The 13,913-nt window shown below is 39.6% G+C and overlaps 1 protein-coding gene across 5 annotated transcripts in view; it reads left to right on the top strand.

Moving 5' to 3' along the window:
* The window catches only part of TRIM37 (tripartite motif containing 37), a 117,047-nt gene that overhangs the window by 90,717 nt on the left and 12,417 nt on the right, over positions 1-13,913 (top strand). For 4 of the 5 annotated variants that reach the window (XM_060203844.1, XM_060203845.1, XM_060203841.1 and 1 more), the window contains 5 exons: positions 518-646; positions 1,772-1,961; positions 6,061-6,200; positions 10,746-10,814; positions 13,145-13,223. In XM_060203844.1, the coding sequence (XP_060059827.1) occupies positions 518-646; positions 1,772-1,961; positions 6,061-6,200; positions 10,746-10,814; positions 13,145-13,223 (607 nt within the window). The remainder of the gene's footprint in view (positions 1-517; positions 647-1,771; positions 1,962-6,060; positions 6,201-10,745; positions 10,815-13,144; positions 13,224-13,913) is intronic. The other variant, XM_060203842.1, reaches the window with a different exon arrangement.

Raw genomic sequence — 13,913 nt, 5'->3', positions numbered from 1 at the left:
GCCACTTTAGTTAGAGTACAGTTTTCACTTCCTAACATACTTGTTTATTGACCACTGGAGTTACATCAGCTCTCTGATGAGGCAAGTTGGTATTGTGGCAGTGTCTGAGCACTTTGGTCATGGAAAGTGACAGTGCTTTCTCATCTAACATCACTTCTCTCACTTTTCAGATTGGTTCCCGAAGTCAAATGATATACACTATGCTATTGTTTTAGTCACTATGTTTGTACTTTGTTGCGTACCCCTGAATGTAATTATTTCCTCAGTTTTTATTTCATCATAATGTACAGTACACTACTGAATAAACAATAAAACTGTATTTAAAATGTTATACATGATGCAGATATAACATTAAGCTATAAAGATGGTTGATAAACCCAACTAATACAGTACATTACTCATGAGATACTAAGAAGGGTGGCTCCTTATTTATGCATTCAAGGCTAGCCCCTTCTCTGAATACTTGGATAATGTGTTAATTGATCTTGTTTACAAATGCTTCTAAATATCTTCACAGCCACAAATAAGAAGACTAATTCCCCCAAGCCAACTCGGTCCAGTATAGCAGGTAGTCTGTCACTTCGAAGAGCAGTGGATTCTGGGGAAAACAGCCATTCTAAGGAAGTCTGTCAAACTCTGTCTGAAGGTAAATTTGTTACCTTCAGAATATTGTTTTGCTGGGTAGATGGATGATTGTTATTTGAAATTTACATTATGGTAGAGAGCTTTAGTTCTTTAAATGCACCAAGAATGCTTAAATATGTATTTTTTTTAATCCTTATTATTTAGTAGAATGGATCTTTTTTTTTTATTTTCCCTTTTGTTGCCCTTGTTATTTTTTTATTGTTGTTGTAGTTATTGTTGTGATTGATGTCAGCATTGTTACATTGGACAGAGAAATGGAGAGAGGAGGGGAAGACGGGGAGAGAAAGAATCGCCTGTGAAGCGATTCGCCTGCAGGTGGGGAGCCAGGGGCTCGAACCGGGATCATTAGAATGGATCTTATAGTAATAAAATGTAGCAGCTTGGGGGAAAGCTTAGCTGGTATAGAACACAGAACATTCACTCTTAAGACCCCTAGTCTGCCAGAGGGTAGATAGCATAATGGTTATGCAAAGAAACTCTCAAGCCTGAGGCTCCAAAGTCCCATGTTGAATCCCCCGCACCACCATAAATAAGCCAGAGCTGAGCAGTGCTCTGGTAAAAAAAAAAAAAAAAAGATCCCTAGACCAGTTGTCAGCACTGCTTATTACCAAAGTAGTACAGTTGCTTCATTCATTCTCTGTCATTGTTGAACAATATCTTTTTTAAGTTATAAAAAGTTGTCACTGAACTTCATATTTTAAACTCCTTAACATTAGAAGACTGGGCTGTATTCTTAAATGTGCTTTAGTGTTCCTGAACTTTAAAAATGTATGTATAGGAGCTGGGTGGTAGTACTCCCTGTAAAGTGCACACATCACCATGCACAAAGACCCAAATTCAAGCCCCAGTCTCCCCCTGCAGGAAGGAAGCTTCATGAGCAGTAATGCTGTGCTGCAGATATCTGTCTTTCTCTCTCCCTCTCTTACTTTCCTTTTCCCTCCCAATGTCTCTCTATTCTCTCAAATAAAAGAAAGAAGAAGAAAGTCTCTGGGAGCAGTGGATTTGTTGTACAGGCACCAAGCCATAGCAATAACCCTGGAGGGGAAAAAAAAAACTTAAAAAAAGAAATTTAGAGAGAACTCTTTTTTGTATACCTTCATTCTGAATATGCATTCCTCTTCTGAAGGTTCCCCAGGAAGTACACAGTCTGGGAGCATGCACAGTTCTCCACGAGCCTTAACACATGGAGGTATCAGTGATATTCTTCCAAAATCTGAAGACCGCCAATGTCAAGCTTTGGATTCTGATGCTGTTGTAGTTGCAATTTTCAATGGCTTGCCTGCTATTGAGAAAAGAAGGAAAATGATCACCTTGGGGTAAATTAAGTTTTTTTTTTTTTTTTAATTTAAGAAAGACATTAACAAAACCATAGGATAGGAGGGTTACAAATCCACACAATTCCCGCCACCCAATCTCCATATCCCATCCCCTCCCCTGATAGCTTTTCCATTCTCTATCCCTCTGGGAGCAGGGACCTAGGGTCGTTGTGGGTTGCAAAAGGTGGAAGGTCTGGCTTCTGAAATTTCTTCCCCACTGAACATGGGCGTTAACTGGTTGTCCATACTCCCAGCCTGCCTCTCTCTTTCCCTAGTAGGGTGGGTCTCTGGGGAAGCGGAGCTCCAGGACACATTGGTGGGGTCTTCAGTCCAGGGAAGCCTGGTCAGCATCCTGATGGCATCTGGAACCTGGTGGCTGAAAAGAGAGGTAACATACAAAGCCAAACAAATTGTTGAAGAATCATGGACCCAAAAGTTGGAATAGTGGAGATATGAAGTGTTGGAGAGTACTCACTGCATACTTAGTGTACTTCTGCTTTCAGGTATAGATTTTGCCCTAATTTATGGATACGTGTGAACATATGCTCTGTCTCATGGAACCTGGTCTATATCAGGTTTTTGGGATTTTGTTAGGAAGTGAACCACCTGGGATGGAATTAGAGAATACTATGAAAGGAAAGGTCTCACCCAAGTAATGAAGCTGAAGGGTTGTTATTCCACACCTGAAATCTCTGGACACAGTCTGAGCTGAAGCATGTTGAGGTGGCACTCATTGTATTGATTAGGTTGTGATCGACGGATGCAATATTATTTGATATGAATTGGGAGAAGCATGCGGGAAAGTGGGCCCTACCCTAAGGTTCCAGGACTGGGGGAAATATAGGCTCTATAGTGGAAATGTGAGGTTCCTGCTGTCTTAGGGTTCAAGAAGACAGTGGATAGTTATTGTTATCATCACATTATTTGGTAATTGGGTTAACTTTGAAAAGTCCCTTTGTAAGGTTTTGCTGTATAGTACCCAGCATCTTGTATATAGCTGTGCCACCAGTTGCTTCTGATCTACCTGGTCTAGGCTTTTGAGATAGTCCGCATATCAAAGACTCAGCCTATGTATTAAAAAGACTCAGTCTGTGTTTTTGAAAGTTGAAGACATACAATCAACTTTTCTCCCTCTCATATTAATTAAATAGTGATTTATATGACTACACTTTAATAGGAGTGTACATAACCACCATTCCCACCACCAAAAGACTGTGTCCCCGACCCCCCACCCCCCCGACTGCCCAGGAAGCCGCATGTCCACCCTCCCCCTCACCACAGGGTTTTTACTTTGGTGCCCTATTTTCAGTTTAGTCAGATCCTGCTTTTATTTTCCTTTTCTGATTGTCTTTCTCAACTTCTGTTGATGAGTGGGATCATCCCATACTCATCTTTATGTAATGGCATGGCATAGCTAACAGGTTTATGTAATAGTTTAAATAATAAATTTCTGCTCTGCTAATTTTTAAGCAAAATTTACAAGTATTAAATCCTATTTTAAACAGACACTTTTTTTCTTTTTTTTTTTTAATTTGTTTTTAAGACTGTGCCCACATATCAGGCCCATCAGAGACCATTTTTAATGAATACGATAGTAAGATAGTACCAAGGGGACTGGACAGTGACTTACAAGGGAGAGAACAAATTTTACACATGCAAGGACCTGAATTCAAGTCTCTGGTCCCCACCTGCCAGAGAGAAGAAGCTTCATGATCAGTAAAGCTATACTGCAGGTTTCTCTCCATCATTTCTCCTTCTCTACCTTTCCTTCCTCTTTCAGTTTCTATTTCCATCAAAAAGAAAGGGAGAGGGAAAAAATAGGCTGCTGGGAATGGTAGATTTGTCATGAAAGCACGCAACCAATAAAAATAAATAAATAAAATAAAAATAAATAAATAAAATAGCGTTAGAAGTTTGCTTTAAATTTATTTTTTAAATACTTATATTTAATTTGATAGGACAGAGTGAAGTAGAGGGGGAAGAAAAGAGAGGAAGAACAGACATATGTAGCACTGCTCACTATTGGTGAATCTCTGACCCTGCAGGCAGGGGCTAGGGATCGAACCATAGTACTTATGCACAATAAACTGTGTGCTCTAGCCAGTGTACTCACTGCCCAGCCCCTAAATTAATTTTAAGGTTTATTATTATTATTACTTTGTCACTAAAGTTAAGGCTGAGGCATGGTGCCAGCATAATGAATCCAGAACACCTTGCAGGCATTTTTTCCTTTTTCTTTTTTTTTCTTCCCACTTTCTACTTGATTTTTTATTTGACAGAACAGAGGTAGAGAAAGAGAGAGAGAAGATAAGACACCTGCAAACCTGCTCCACCACTCGAAGCATCCTCCATGTAGGTAGGGAGCAGGGACTTGAGCCCGGCTCCTTGTTCATGGTGATCTATGCACTGCCTGGCCCCCTTTAAGATTTCTTTTTGGGCCTGGGTGCTGGTGCACCTGGTTGAGCGCTCGTGTTGCAATGCGCAAGGACCCAGGTTCAAGCCCCCGGTCCCCACTTGCAGGGGGAAAGCTTTGTGAGTAGTTAAGCAGGATTGTAGGTGTCTTTCTGTCACTTTCCCTCTCTGTCTCTCCCGTTGTATTTCTGACAGTCTCTATCCAATAAATAAATAAATAAATACAATTTTTTTAAAAAGATTTTTTTTTTTTTTTTTTACCAGAGCACTACTCAGCTTTAACTTATGGTGCTTCCGGAAACTGAATCTGTCTCCTTGCTCTCTTGCAGTAAATTTTTTAAAAAGTGAAATTTATGGGATCAGGAGATAACATACCTCATAGATCATGCCCCTTACCATGCACGAAGCCCCGGCACTGTATGTGAGCCTTGTGCATGAAGGGAAGCCCTACAGGTGGTGGAGCCATCAATGCTGTTGTGCCTCTTTGTACCCCTCTCCCTCTCCCCCCTCTGAAATTAAAAAAAAAAAAAAAGATTTGGAGATGATACATGAAATCCTGAGCTTTATCCCTGCCTCTGGCCTGTTTCTCCTCTCCTAATAAACTAAAATAAATATTTTAAAAAAAAGAGAGAGGCAGGGTGATGATGTACCCAGTAGAATGCCCACATTACCATGTGCAAGAACCTAGGGTCCACCTGCAGGGAGGAAGCTTCAGGAGCAGTGAAGCAGTGCTATAGAAAGACAAAAAAGGGGGCAACAATGGCCCTAGGGAGTCGGGCGGTAGTGCAGCAGGTTAAGTGCACGTGGCGCAAAGTGCAAGGACCGGCATAAGGATCCCAGTTTGAGCCCCCACCTCCCCACCTGTAGGGGAGTCGCTTCACAGGCAGTGAAGCAGATCTGCAGGTGTCTGTCTTTCTCTCCCCCTCTTCCCCTCCTCTCTCAATTTCTCTCTGTCCCATCCAACACCAACAACATCAATAACAACAACAGTAATAACTATAACAACAACAGTAATAACTACAACAACAACAGTAATAACTACTACAACAACAGTAATAACTACAACAACAACAGTAATAACTACAACAACAGTAGAACAAAACAGCAAGGATAACAAAAGTGAAAATAAATAATTGGGGAAAAAAAAATGCCCTGGTTAGATTTTGTCATGCAGACACCAACCTGAGTGGTAACCCTGATGGTAATTAAAAATAAAGTGAAACTGTGTATATTTGAGGCCCCAGTAATGCTAAACAGATAAATAAGTTTTGAAATGTAGTGTTATACATTTCACCATATATTTTTTAAATATTTACTCCCTTTTGTTGCCCTTGTTGTTTTATTGTTGTAGTTATTGTTATTGTATTATTATTGATGTCATTGTTGTTGGATAAGACAGAAATGGAGAGAGAAGGGGAAGACAGAGGTGAGAGAGATACCTGCAGACATGGTTCACTGCTTGTGAAGCGACTCCCCTGCAGGTGGGGAGCCGGGGGCTCGAACCGGGATCCTTACACTGGGTAAGGATCCTTACAGGGTCCTTACGCTGGTCCTTGCGCTTTGCGCCACGTACACGTAACCCACTGCACTACCGCCTGACTCCAAATATTCCTTTTTTATGTTGAATTCCTGGACAAGAAGAAAATATGCATTATTATATTATGGATTAGTTATATAAAAATACCAGGTCATTTTCTCTTTCTTTGAGGGCTAACGCAAAAAGTGGTCATCTGGAAGGAATGCAAATAACAGATTTGGAAAATAATTCTGAAACTGGAGAATTACAGCCTGTATTACCTGAAGGAGCTTCAGCTGCTCCAGAGGAAGGTAAGAGATAATAAAGTCATTTATATTGAAGATAAGAATAATAGTCTTTTTTCTTTTAAGTTAGTAGTGGGTCATGGTTACTTTAATAGTTACTGAGACGTAATCTACTATTTGACATGCTGGATTTGAACATAGCATATATTGTATCACTGAATTTGATTTTATACCACATTAGCACAGAGATTGACAAAGTGGATTACTGACTACATAACAAGACATATCTTATTAGAAGGGGACCTTGGGGGAGTGTGGAGTTTGTCTGCTCCATTATAGATATTTGGAGCAGACACTTCCAAAGTAGGCATTGAATTGTTTGTATCCAAACATGAATTAGATCTCTTCTGGCACTGGCAAAGATATAATTAGTGCTAAGTTCTTTGCATTGACATTGAACTTAAAAAAAAAAAAATTCAGTGAAGCTCTTAATATCCTCCAGATCTGTACTCATCTGAATCTCAATGGTTGATGGCGTGTAATGCAAAGCATGTTTACAGGTGCCAGCATCTACTTTTGGCTACCCTGAGAGAGGGTGTGGGCGATGCCACTTTTCAGGTTTTTTAATTAAAGGACATTAAACAATTTGGCTTTGCCTCTTAGTTGCTGTTTATACTGTGCCACCTCCCAGGCCTTATTTGATGTTTTTATAGTAGGCAGCACTATTTTGGTGGAAGAGTAAATTGAAAAATGTTTCCTAGCAATTATTATCCCCAGTAGAGAAACACTGGTTGAGCTGAATAACCAGAGGGTGACCATTCCTTCAGAATCACTTGTTAGAGTGGGTCACAGTTACAAATGGAAATAAGTTGTAATTCTCAGGTATTCTATATATGTGTTGCTGGACATTTGGATGGGGTCAGGGAGAGCAACTGAAAACCACCAGTCATATGCTAGACTAATAACCAGTTGTAATATAGAATGACAAATGCTGTGATAGGGCATATAGGAAGCTCAAATAAGCAGGTATGTAATAAGCATAATAGGTAGTATTTTAACTTTCCATTTTATTGAATTGGACACAGAAAATTGAGGGGGGAGTAGAGAGAAAGATAGACACCTGCTTTAGTGCTCTTGAAGTGTCACTTCCCTTGCAGGTAATGAGTGGGGTTTGAACCTGGATCCTTCCACAGGTCCTTGCATATAGTACTATATGTACTTAACTGGGTGCACCACTACCTGATCCCCTAGTAGACAGTATTTAATTTATAAAGTCCTCATCATTCTAGAGTCTGTCAGGCAGCCCCCCTGCTCCATCCTCTATTGCTGAGACTATGATCTATTTACATAATCATTGTTTTGCCTGAAAGATCCCCACCTTTGATCTATCTTCTTTTTATCTTGAGATGCACCATGCCTGCAGGGTACATTAATCCCCCAGTTAAAACCCTAGCAACTGTTGCTATGGAAGCTTTCTACCTTCCTGCTTTTTCCTTTTCTCCATCCCCTTTCCTAGCCATTTCCTTTTCCGACTTGCCACTTCCAGTTCTAAATATATAAGAGCATTGTCTCTGATCAATAAAAACACATTGCGTTCCCGCTCTGCCATGAGTTTCTGGTCTCTCTCCCTTGTCACTGAGTAAGCAGCAGCCCAGGTTGGCTCTGGTCAAGTTCTCTCCAACCCAGAGAGCACGTGCCCAGGAAGAAACACCCTCACGCTAGCCCAGCAAGAGTCAACTAAAAACTTCACAAGTTTACTTTTTATTTTTTCTCAGTATAACCCTATATGTTATTTAAAAACAAAATAAACATATAGAACATTATAAAATGGTAGGTTAGTGTTTTGGTTTTTATTCACACATTAAAAAATAAAGATCAACTGAATACTTGAAAGATGCAGTTAGAATCAAATCAATCTGCTATAGTTGATTTGTGATAGTTGATTTGATAAATGTAGTTGTGTTTATATTATGCTTTATGAGCTAGGAAGTTTAGATAGTAAAATAAGTCCTGAAATTGTTGTTTCTGACAATATTTTCTATGTAATACTAAGAGTTCTAAATGTTGCATTGTTAACATACTACCCAATAAGGTTCACATGTTTTCTAGCTTTGATTATTCATTGAGCTGTATTTCCTATAAGTAGTCTAAATTAACCAGTCCTTTAAAGACATATAGGACTAGGGAGGTGGTAAAGTGTAATCCCCAGTACCACACACAAAAATGGTGAAGCAGGGCTCTGTTGTCTGCCTGTCTTTGCCCCTCTCAAACAGAAAAAGGTAGGTTTAGAGATGCTATTTTTAGATTAGTTTATGATTTGGGGCATTGAAGATAACCTCAATTCTTTGTGAGTCCCAAAAATATCTGTGAGGAAATCAGAAATACTGAGACAGGAGATCAAATTTATATCTAGGATTTCAAGAGCTCAAGTGAGTTTTAGCGTTTTCAGCAACACTTCTATGTAGGGCCACAAGGTGGAAGTGATGCTTCAGAAAAGTGGCTGGGCTTGGTCTATAAACAATGTCACTTTTGTTTTTTTGGCAGGAAAGATTTTTTTCTTTGCTGAAGATAGAGGTTTCAGAAATGTCTTTGCATGTAACTTGGAAAAATAATACTAAGCAAACAGCTGAAAACAAAAAAGAAGCAATTCCCAAGTAGTGTCATCTGGAATCTGGACCTAGTTCTTTGTTTTCTTTTTCTCTTTCTTTTTCTTTGTTCTTTATTTGCTACGACCTAGATAGAGAAGGGGAGAAGTAGGTAGGAAGGAAAAGAGATAGAAAGACAACCACAGTAGTTGCCTCACCTATTGTGAAGCTTCTCCCTTGCAGCTGGGGAGCAGGGGTCAAACCCAAGTCTTTGTGCATGATGATGTGGTGTGCAGGATAAAGCTTTAGTCTCAGTCAGCTCTGCTGTGGTGGGTCTGGAGCTTTTTTCTATCCTCAAAGTGGTGTCATATGCTTTCCTTATCAATGTTTACAGAGTGTCTGCAGCATCTGACCCTACTACGTTCCTTATTTCCCCCTCTTTAAAATTAAAAAAAAAAAAAGATGCTATCAGGGTTTTTGCTATGGCATCTTTACAATTATACCACTCTAGTGAATTTTGTTGTTGTTATTAGAAGGTGAGACTGAGAGAGGAGAGAGACACTGTAGCTGTACTTCACTTTCTGCATGCCAGGTGCTTTCTTGTGGTGGGTGGTGGTTGTTTGAACCTGGGTCTTCACACATAATAAAAGTTAGCACTCTGGGGGCCAGGAGGTAGCGCAGCGGGAAAAGTGCACAAGGACCAGGGCATGGATCCTGGTTCATTCCCCCAGCTCCCCACCTGCAGAGGAGTCACTTCAGGAGTGGGGAAGCAGGTCTTATCTTTGTCTCCCCCTCTCTGTCTTCCCCTCCTCTCTCGATTTCTCTCTGTCCTATCTAACAATAACAAGGGCAACAAAATGGGGAAAAAAAAATAAGCACTCTACCTGAACCCTTTTGCTTTCCTACCTCCACTGAACCCCCCAGTGCTGTGTCAGAAATGAACGCAGAACCTTGCATATGAAAAATAATGAAATAATGCATGTTGTATCTCACCCCCCCCCAATCTCTTCCTCTTAACCAGCGCACTACTCAGCTCAGGCTTATGGTGGTGCGGAGGGTTGAACCTGAGACTTGGAGCCTCAGGCATGACAGTCTCTTTGCATAACAATTATGCTATCTACCCCCTCCCACAAAGTGAGTTCTGTAGCTCAATTTTATACCCTAATCTTTTGAAAAAGGTAGTAGGAGAGACAAAAGCACCACTTTATCTTGGAGTTTTTTTGGTGCTGTCAGTATTTTTTAAAAAGTTCTCATTATCTCTTTGACTCTAGGAAAAAGTATTTTTAATTTGGAAAAAAATATTCTTAGTGCAAATAAATTACTGTTGACGATATGAGCAACACAGTTTACACGGAGGGGACCTTTCTTACCTTGTGTGTGACCTAGATTCTAGTCACCTGTACACCACATAGGAGGACTAGGACACTGGGAGAAGCTTTCCATCTCTCTCTCTCTCTCTCTCTCTCTCTCTCTTTAAAAGTCTGCCCAGAGCCATGAAACCTCAGTGATGACAAAAGAAAAGAGAAATTACTACTGACTTCAAATTGTAATTTTGGGTTCTATGGAAAGGGGCAGTTTTAGTCATAATAGAAGATAATGTGAGTTTGTATAATTAGTTTTCTTTTGTCCCATATATATATATTTTATTTCTTTATTGGGGGATTAATGTTTTACATTCGACAGTAAATACAGTAGTTTGTACATGCATAACATTTCCCAGTTTTCCATATAACAATACAACCCCCACTAGGTCCTCTGTCATCCTTATTGTCCCTTATATTTTCATCAATGTAAAATTCCATATGAATGTATTAGTTAAGTAGATAAGGCATTTTTGTTTGTTTGTTTTTACCAGAGCACTGCTCAGCTCTCAGCTCAGGGATTGAACCTGAGACTTTGGAGCCTCAAGCACAAGAGTCTCTTTACATAACCATTATGCTGTATCTGTCCCCACCCAGGATATTTTCCTTTCCACTTACTTACAGTGGTTTATTGACAAAAACATTTTTTCCTTCTTTCCCGCCAGGTGTGAGTAGCGACAGTGATATTGAATGTGATACTGAGAATGAAGAGCAGGAAGAACACACTAACATAGGTAAATTTAAGGACTCTTTTCATGATACAGTCCCCAAATGAAGGTGCTACACACAGTCATTCAAGTGATTTAGAAAAAGTCCCTTATGCTTCTACCTCTTTTGTTGCTGTTTCTTTTGCTTCTATTTCTACCACCACTACCACCCCCCCCCCAACATAACTGTCATTTGTGAGACAGCATTCTACGGGGGTAAAGTACATGGTGAGTACTCAGAAAGTTAGTAGGTAGTATTTTTGGATAGCTAGATACTTAATGGATACACTTAGTGGCTGGAATATGGGTCAACAAACTACTTTAGTACAGAGTCGTACCTAAGAATAGCTTCCACATTGTAAAGTGTTCAAAAAATAAATAAAAATAAAGCCAAGAAGACGAAGAAATTTCTACAAGCACTGAAGCCTGCAGCACCAAAATATACACTCTGTCCCTTTATAGAATACATTTGCCAACCCCTGAGTAGGTTTCAAATGTCGGGTTTATTATTAAAATTATTTCTTTCCTTTTAGAGATACTTGTAGCCTAGTTTGTTTTTGATTTCTTAGAAATGCACGCATGTTATGGAGTCATTGATTGTCATCTCTTGGGGGGAAAGTGGTCACTAGGGGCCAGGAATTAACTTACCTAGTAGAGCATGTCCCTAACCACTTGCCAAGCCCTAACACCACATGGGAGCATGGGGGTGAGCTCACAGATGGTGGAGTGCCGTGGCGCTATGTTGTCTCTACCTGAAATGAAAGGGTAAGCATGGGTGCGAGAGACAGCTCCTCTGGATAGTGTGCCTGCTTCATCATATGTATGACCCATGTTTGAGGCTGCCCTCACTATGCTGAAGGAAACTTTGGAGCTGTGTTGCCTTTCCCCTCTGTCTCTGTCTGCTTCTATCTATCTCTGAAAACAGTTGACCCCAAGCTATTACAGTCCCAGGGAGGAGTGGTAACCTGACTGTGGTGGAGTTGCACAGACAGCTTTCTGTGCTGCAGAAGAGAAACTCACTGAAGGAAGAAACTGTTGTTAGTAGTTTTATTTTGTTTTTTGTATTCAGCATCATGATTCTGCCTATGTATATATTGTAAACTACTCACCACATTGACTGTAATCAACATACTTCACCCCTTAAGGGTATTTTTATTCAGAAACCTTCATGATCACTGAGTATTCTTTTTTAAAATTTTATTTATTATCTTTATTTATTGGATAGAGAAAGCAAGAAATGGAGAGAGAAGGGGGTGATAGGGAGAGAGACACCTACAGCATTGCTTCACCACTCACAAAGCTTTCCCACTGCAAGGTAGGAGTCAGGGACTCAAACCCCGGTCCTTACTCATTGTAACATGTGCACTCAACCAGGTGTCCCACTACCTGGCCCCATCACTGAGTATTCTTCTGCATCATTTCTTGTACTGACAACATTGGCAAGTTTATACCAATTATTAATTTTATGCTTTCCCTATTTCCCTGATACTCTGTAGTCTTCAGTCAAAGCCAAATAGTTGATAATTTTCCAGACATTTGATAATTTTTTGACTTTGAAAGCAAGTAACCACATTTTCAGGAAGTTATTTTGATTCTGAGTTTGTGTGGTGTGTGTGCACACATGTGCTTATGTGTTTGTTTGCAGTGCAATTTAAATGATGTTTGTTTTCACCAAAACACTGCTCAACTCTGACTTATGGTGATATTGGGGATTGAACCTGGGACCTTGGGCGCCTCAAGCACGAAAGTCTTTTTGTATAGCATTATACTATCTCCTCAGCTCTGTTTAATTGACTTTTCTTTTAAATATCTTTTCTTTTAAATTATTTAGTTACTTATATTTATTTTGGATAGAGGAAAGTGGGAGAGAGACAGACACCTGTAGCACTGCTTCATCACTTGAGCAGCTTCCCCCCTGCAGGTGGGGACTGAGGGCTTGAACCTGTGGCCTTGCGTTTTACCAGGTTCACTGTCATTTGGCCCCCATTTAATTGACTTTATCTAAAAATAATAAAAAACACACATTATTTACAAAGTCAGTCTTCAGGGTGTACTGCGTAAATAAATCATCAGTTTCCCTTCCATTCTCCACTTGTCCCTGTAGTATCTAAGGACAAAGTGAGGCAGTCTAACTTTCATCTAATAGTTTGAACATTTGCTACAGTTTGGTTTTTCTTGTTTATTTTTCCTGTGTGTTTGCTTATACCTTACACAAATCACAAATTCTCTGAAGGCTGATTTATTCACAACCCAGCACATCTTTATTACTTAAATAACACACTTGGGTAAGTCATTTTAAGGTATGGGAAAGATTCTTCTAAGAATGATAGCCACTTTTAATTTTTTTTTTGTCTTAGATACACATTCCAGTTTTCCTGATGGTGAACAAATAGGCCCTGAAGATCTCAGTTTCAATACTGATGAAAACAACGGAAGGTAATTTTCAAATCAAAAGAACTGAATTGTTAGCTACCTTGAGCCTGGAGTTGTTGTATGTAGTTGGTGCTCAAATCTGTCATCAGTCAGATAATCAGAGTTGGTCTAACTCTTCATCAGTTCTGCCTAACAGTAATTCAGAAGCCATAAGAAAGGAGCAGTGATTCTACTAAGGCATAAGTACACAGGGGAAAATTGTGTTGGAAGAGCTCTGTGTGATGTAACTCTACTGAAATAAGTTTAGTCCTAAGTTGTTGAGTAAAATATAGTATATCCACTAAAGGCAGTTAGGCTACTACAACAAAAGGATGGCTATTGCCACAAAATGTATCCAGAAATAGTGTGTGCACTCAGTAGCTTACGCTGCATCAGTGCTTTTCTGTGCTTGACTCAACAGACACCCACTTGTATTTAAATGACTACCTTTTTGTTTTGGGTTTAATAATAGTTAATAGTCTTATTAGTGCCTGTTGATTAGTGAGCAGAAAAAAAATTACATCAAAGTAGGTTCTACCCTTATAGAACCTTTCTGGGAATAACAAAAATAGCATTAGTTTGAATGTCCTCTTTAGAATATGCTGACTGAGTAAAGTTAACTTACTATCGTTTCCTGTTTGTTCAAGTGCAGGCACAATGGCTAGTGGCACATTATCTTTCTTTTATGTGACTTTTAAAAATTAATTGAAATAA

This window comes from Erinaceus europaeus, chromosome 12 (genome assembly GCF_950295315.1).
Source record: "Erinaceus europaeus chromosome 12, mEriEur2.1, whole genome shotgun sequence".
NCBI classification, from domain to species: Eukaryota; Metazoa; Chordata; class Mammalia; order Eulipotyphla; family Erinaceidae; genus Erinaceus; species Erinaceus europaeus.
This window is presented reverse-complemented; position numbering and strand designations above follow the sequence as displayed.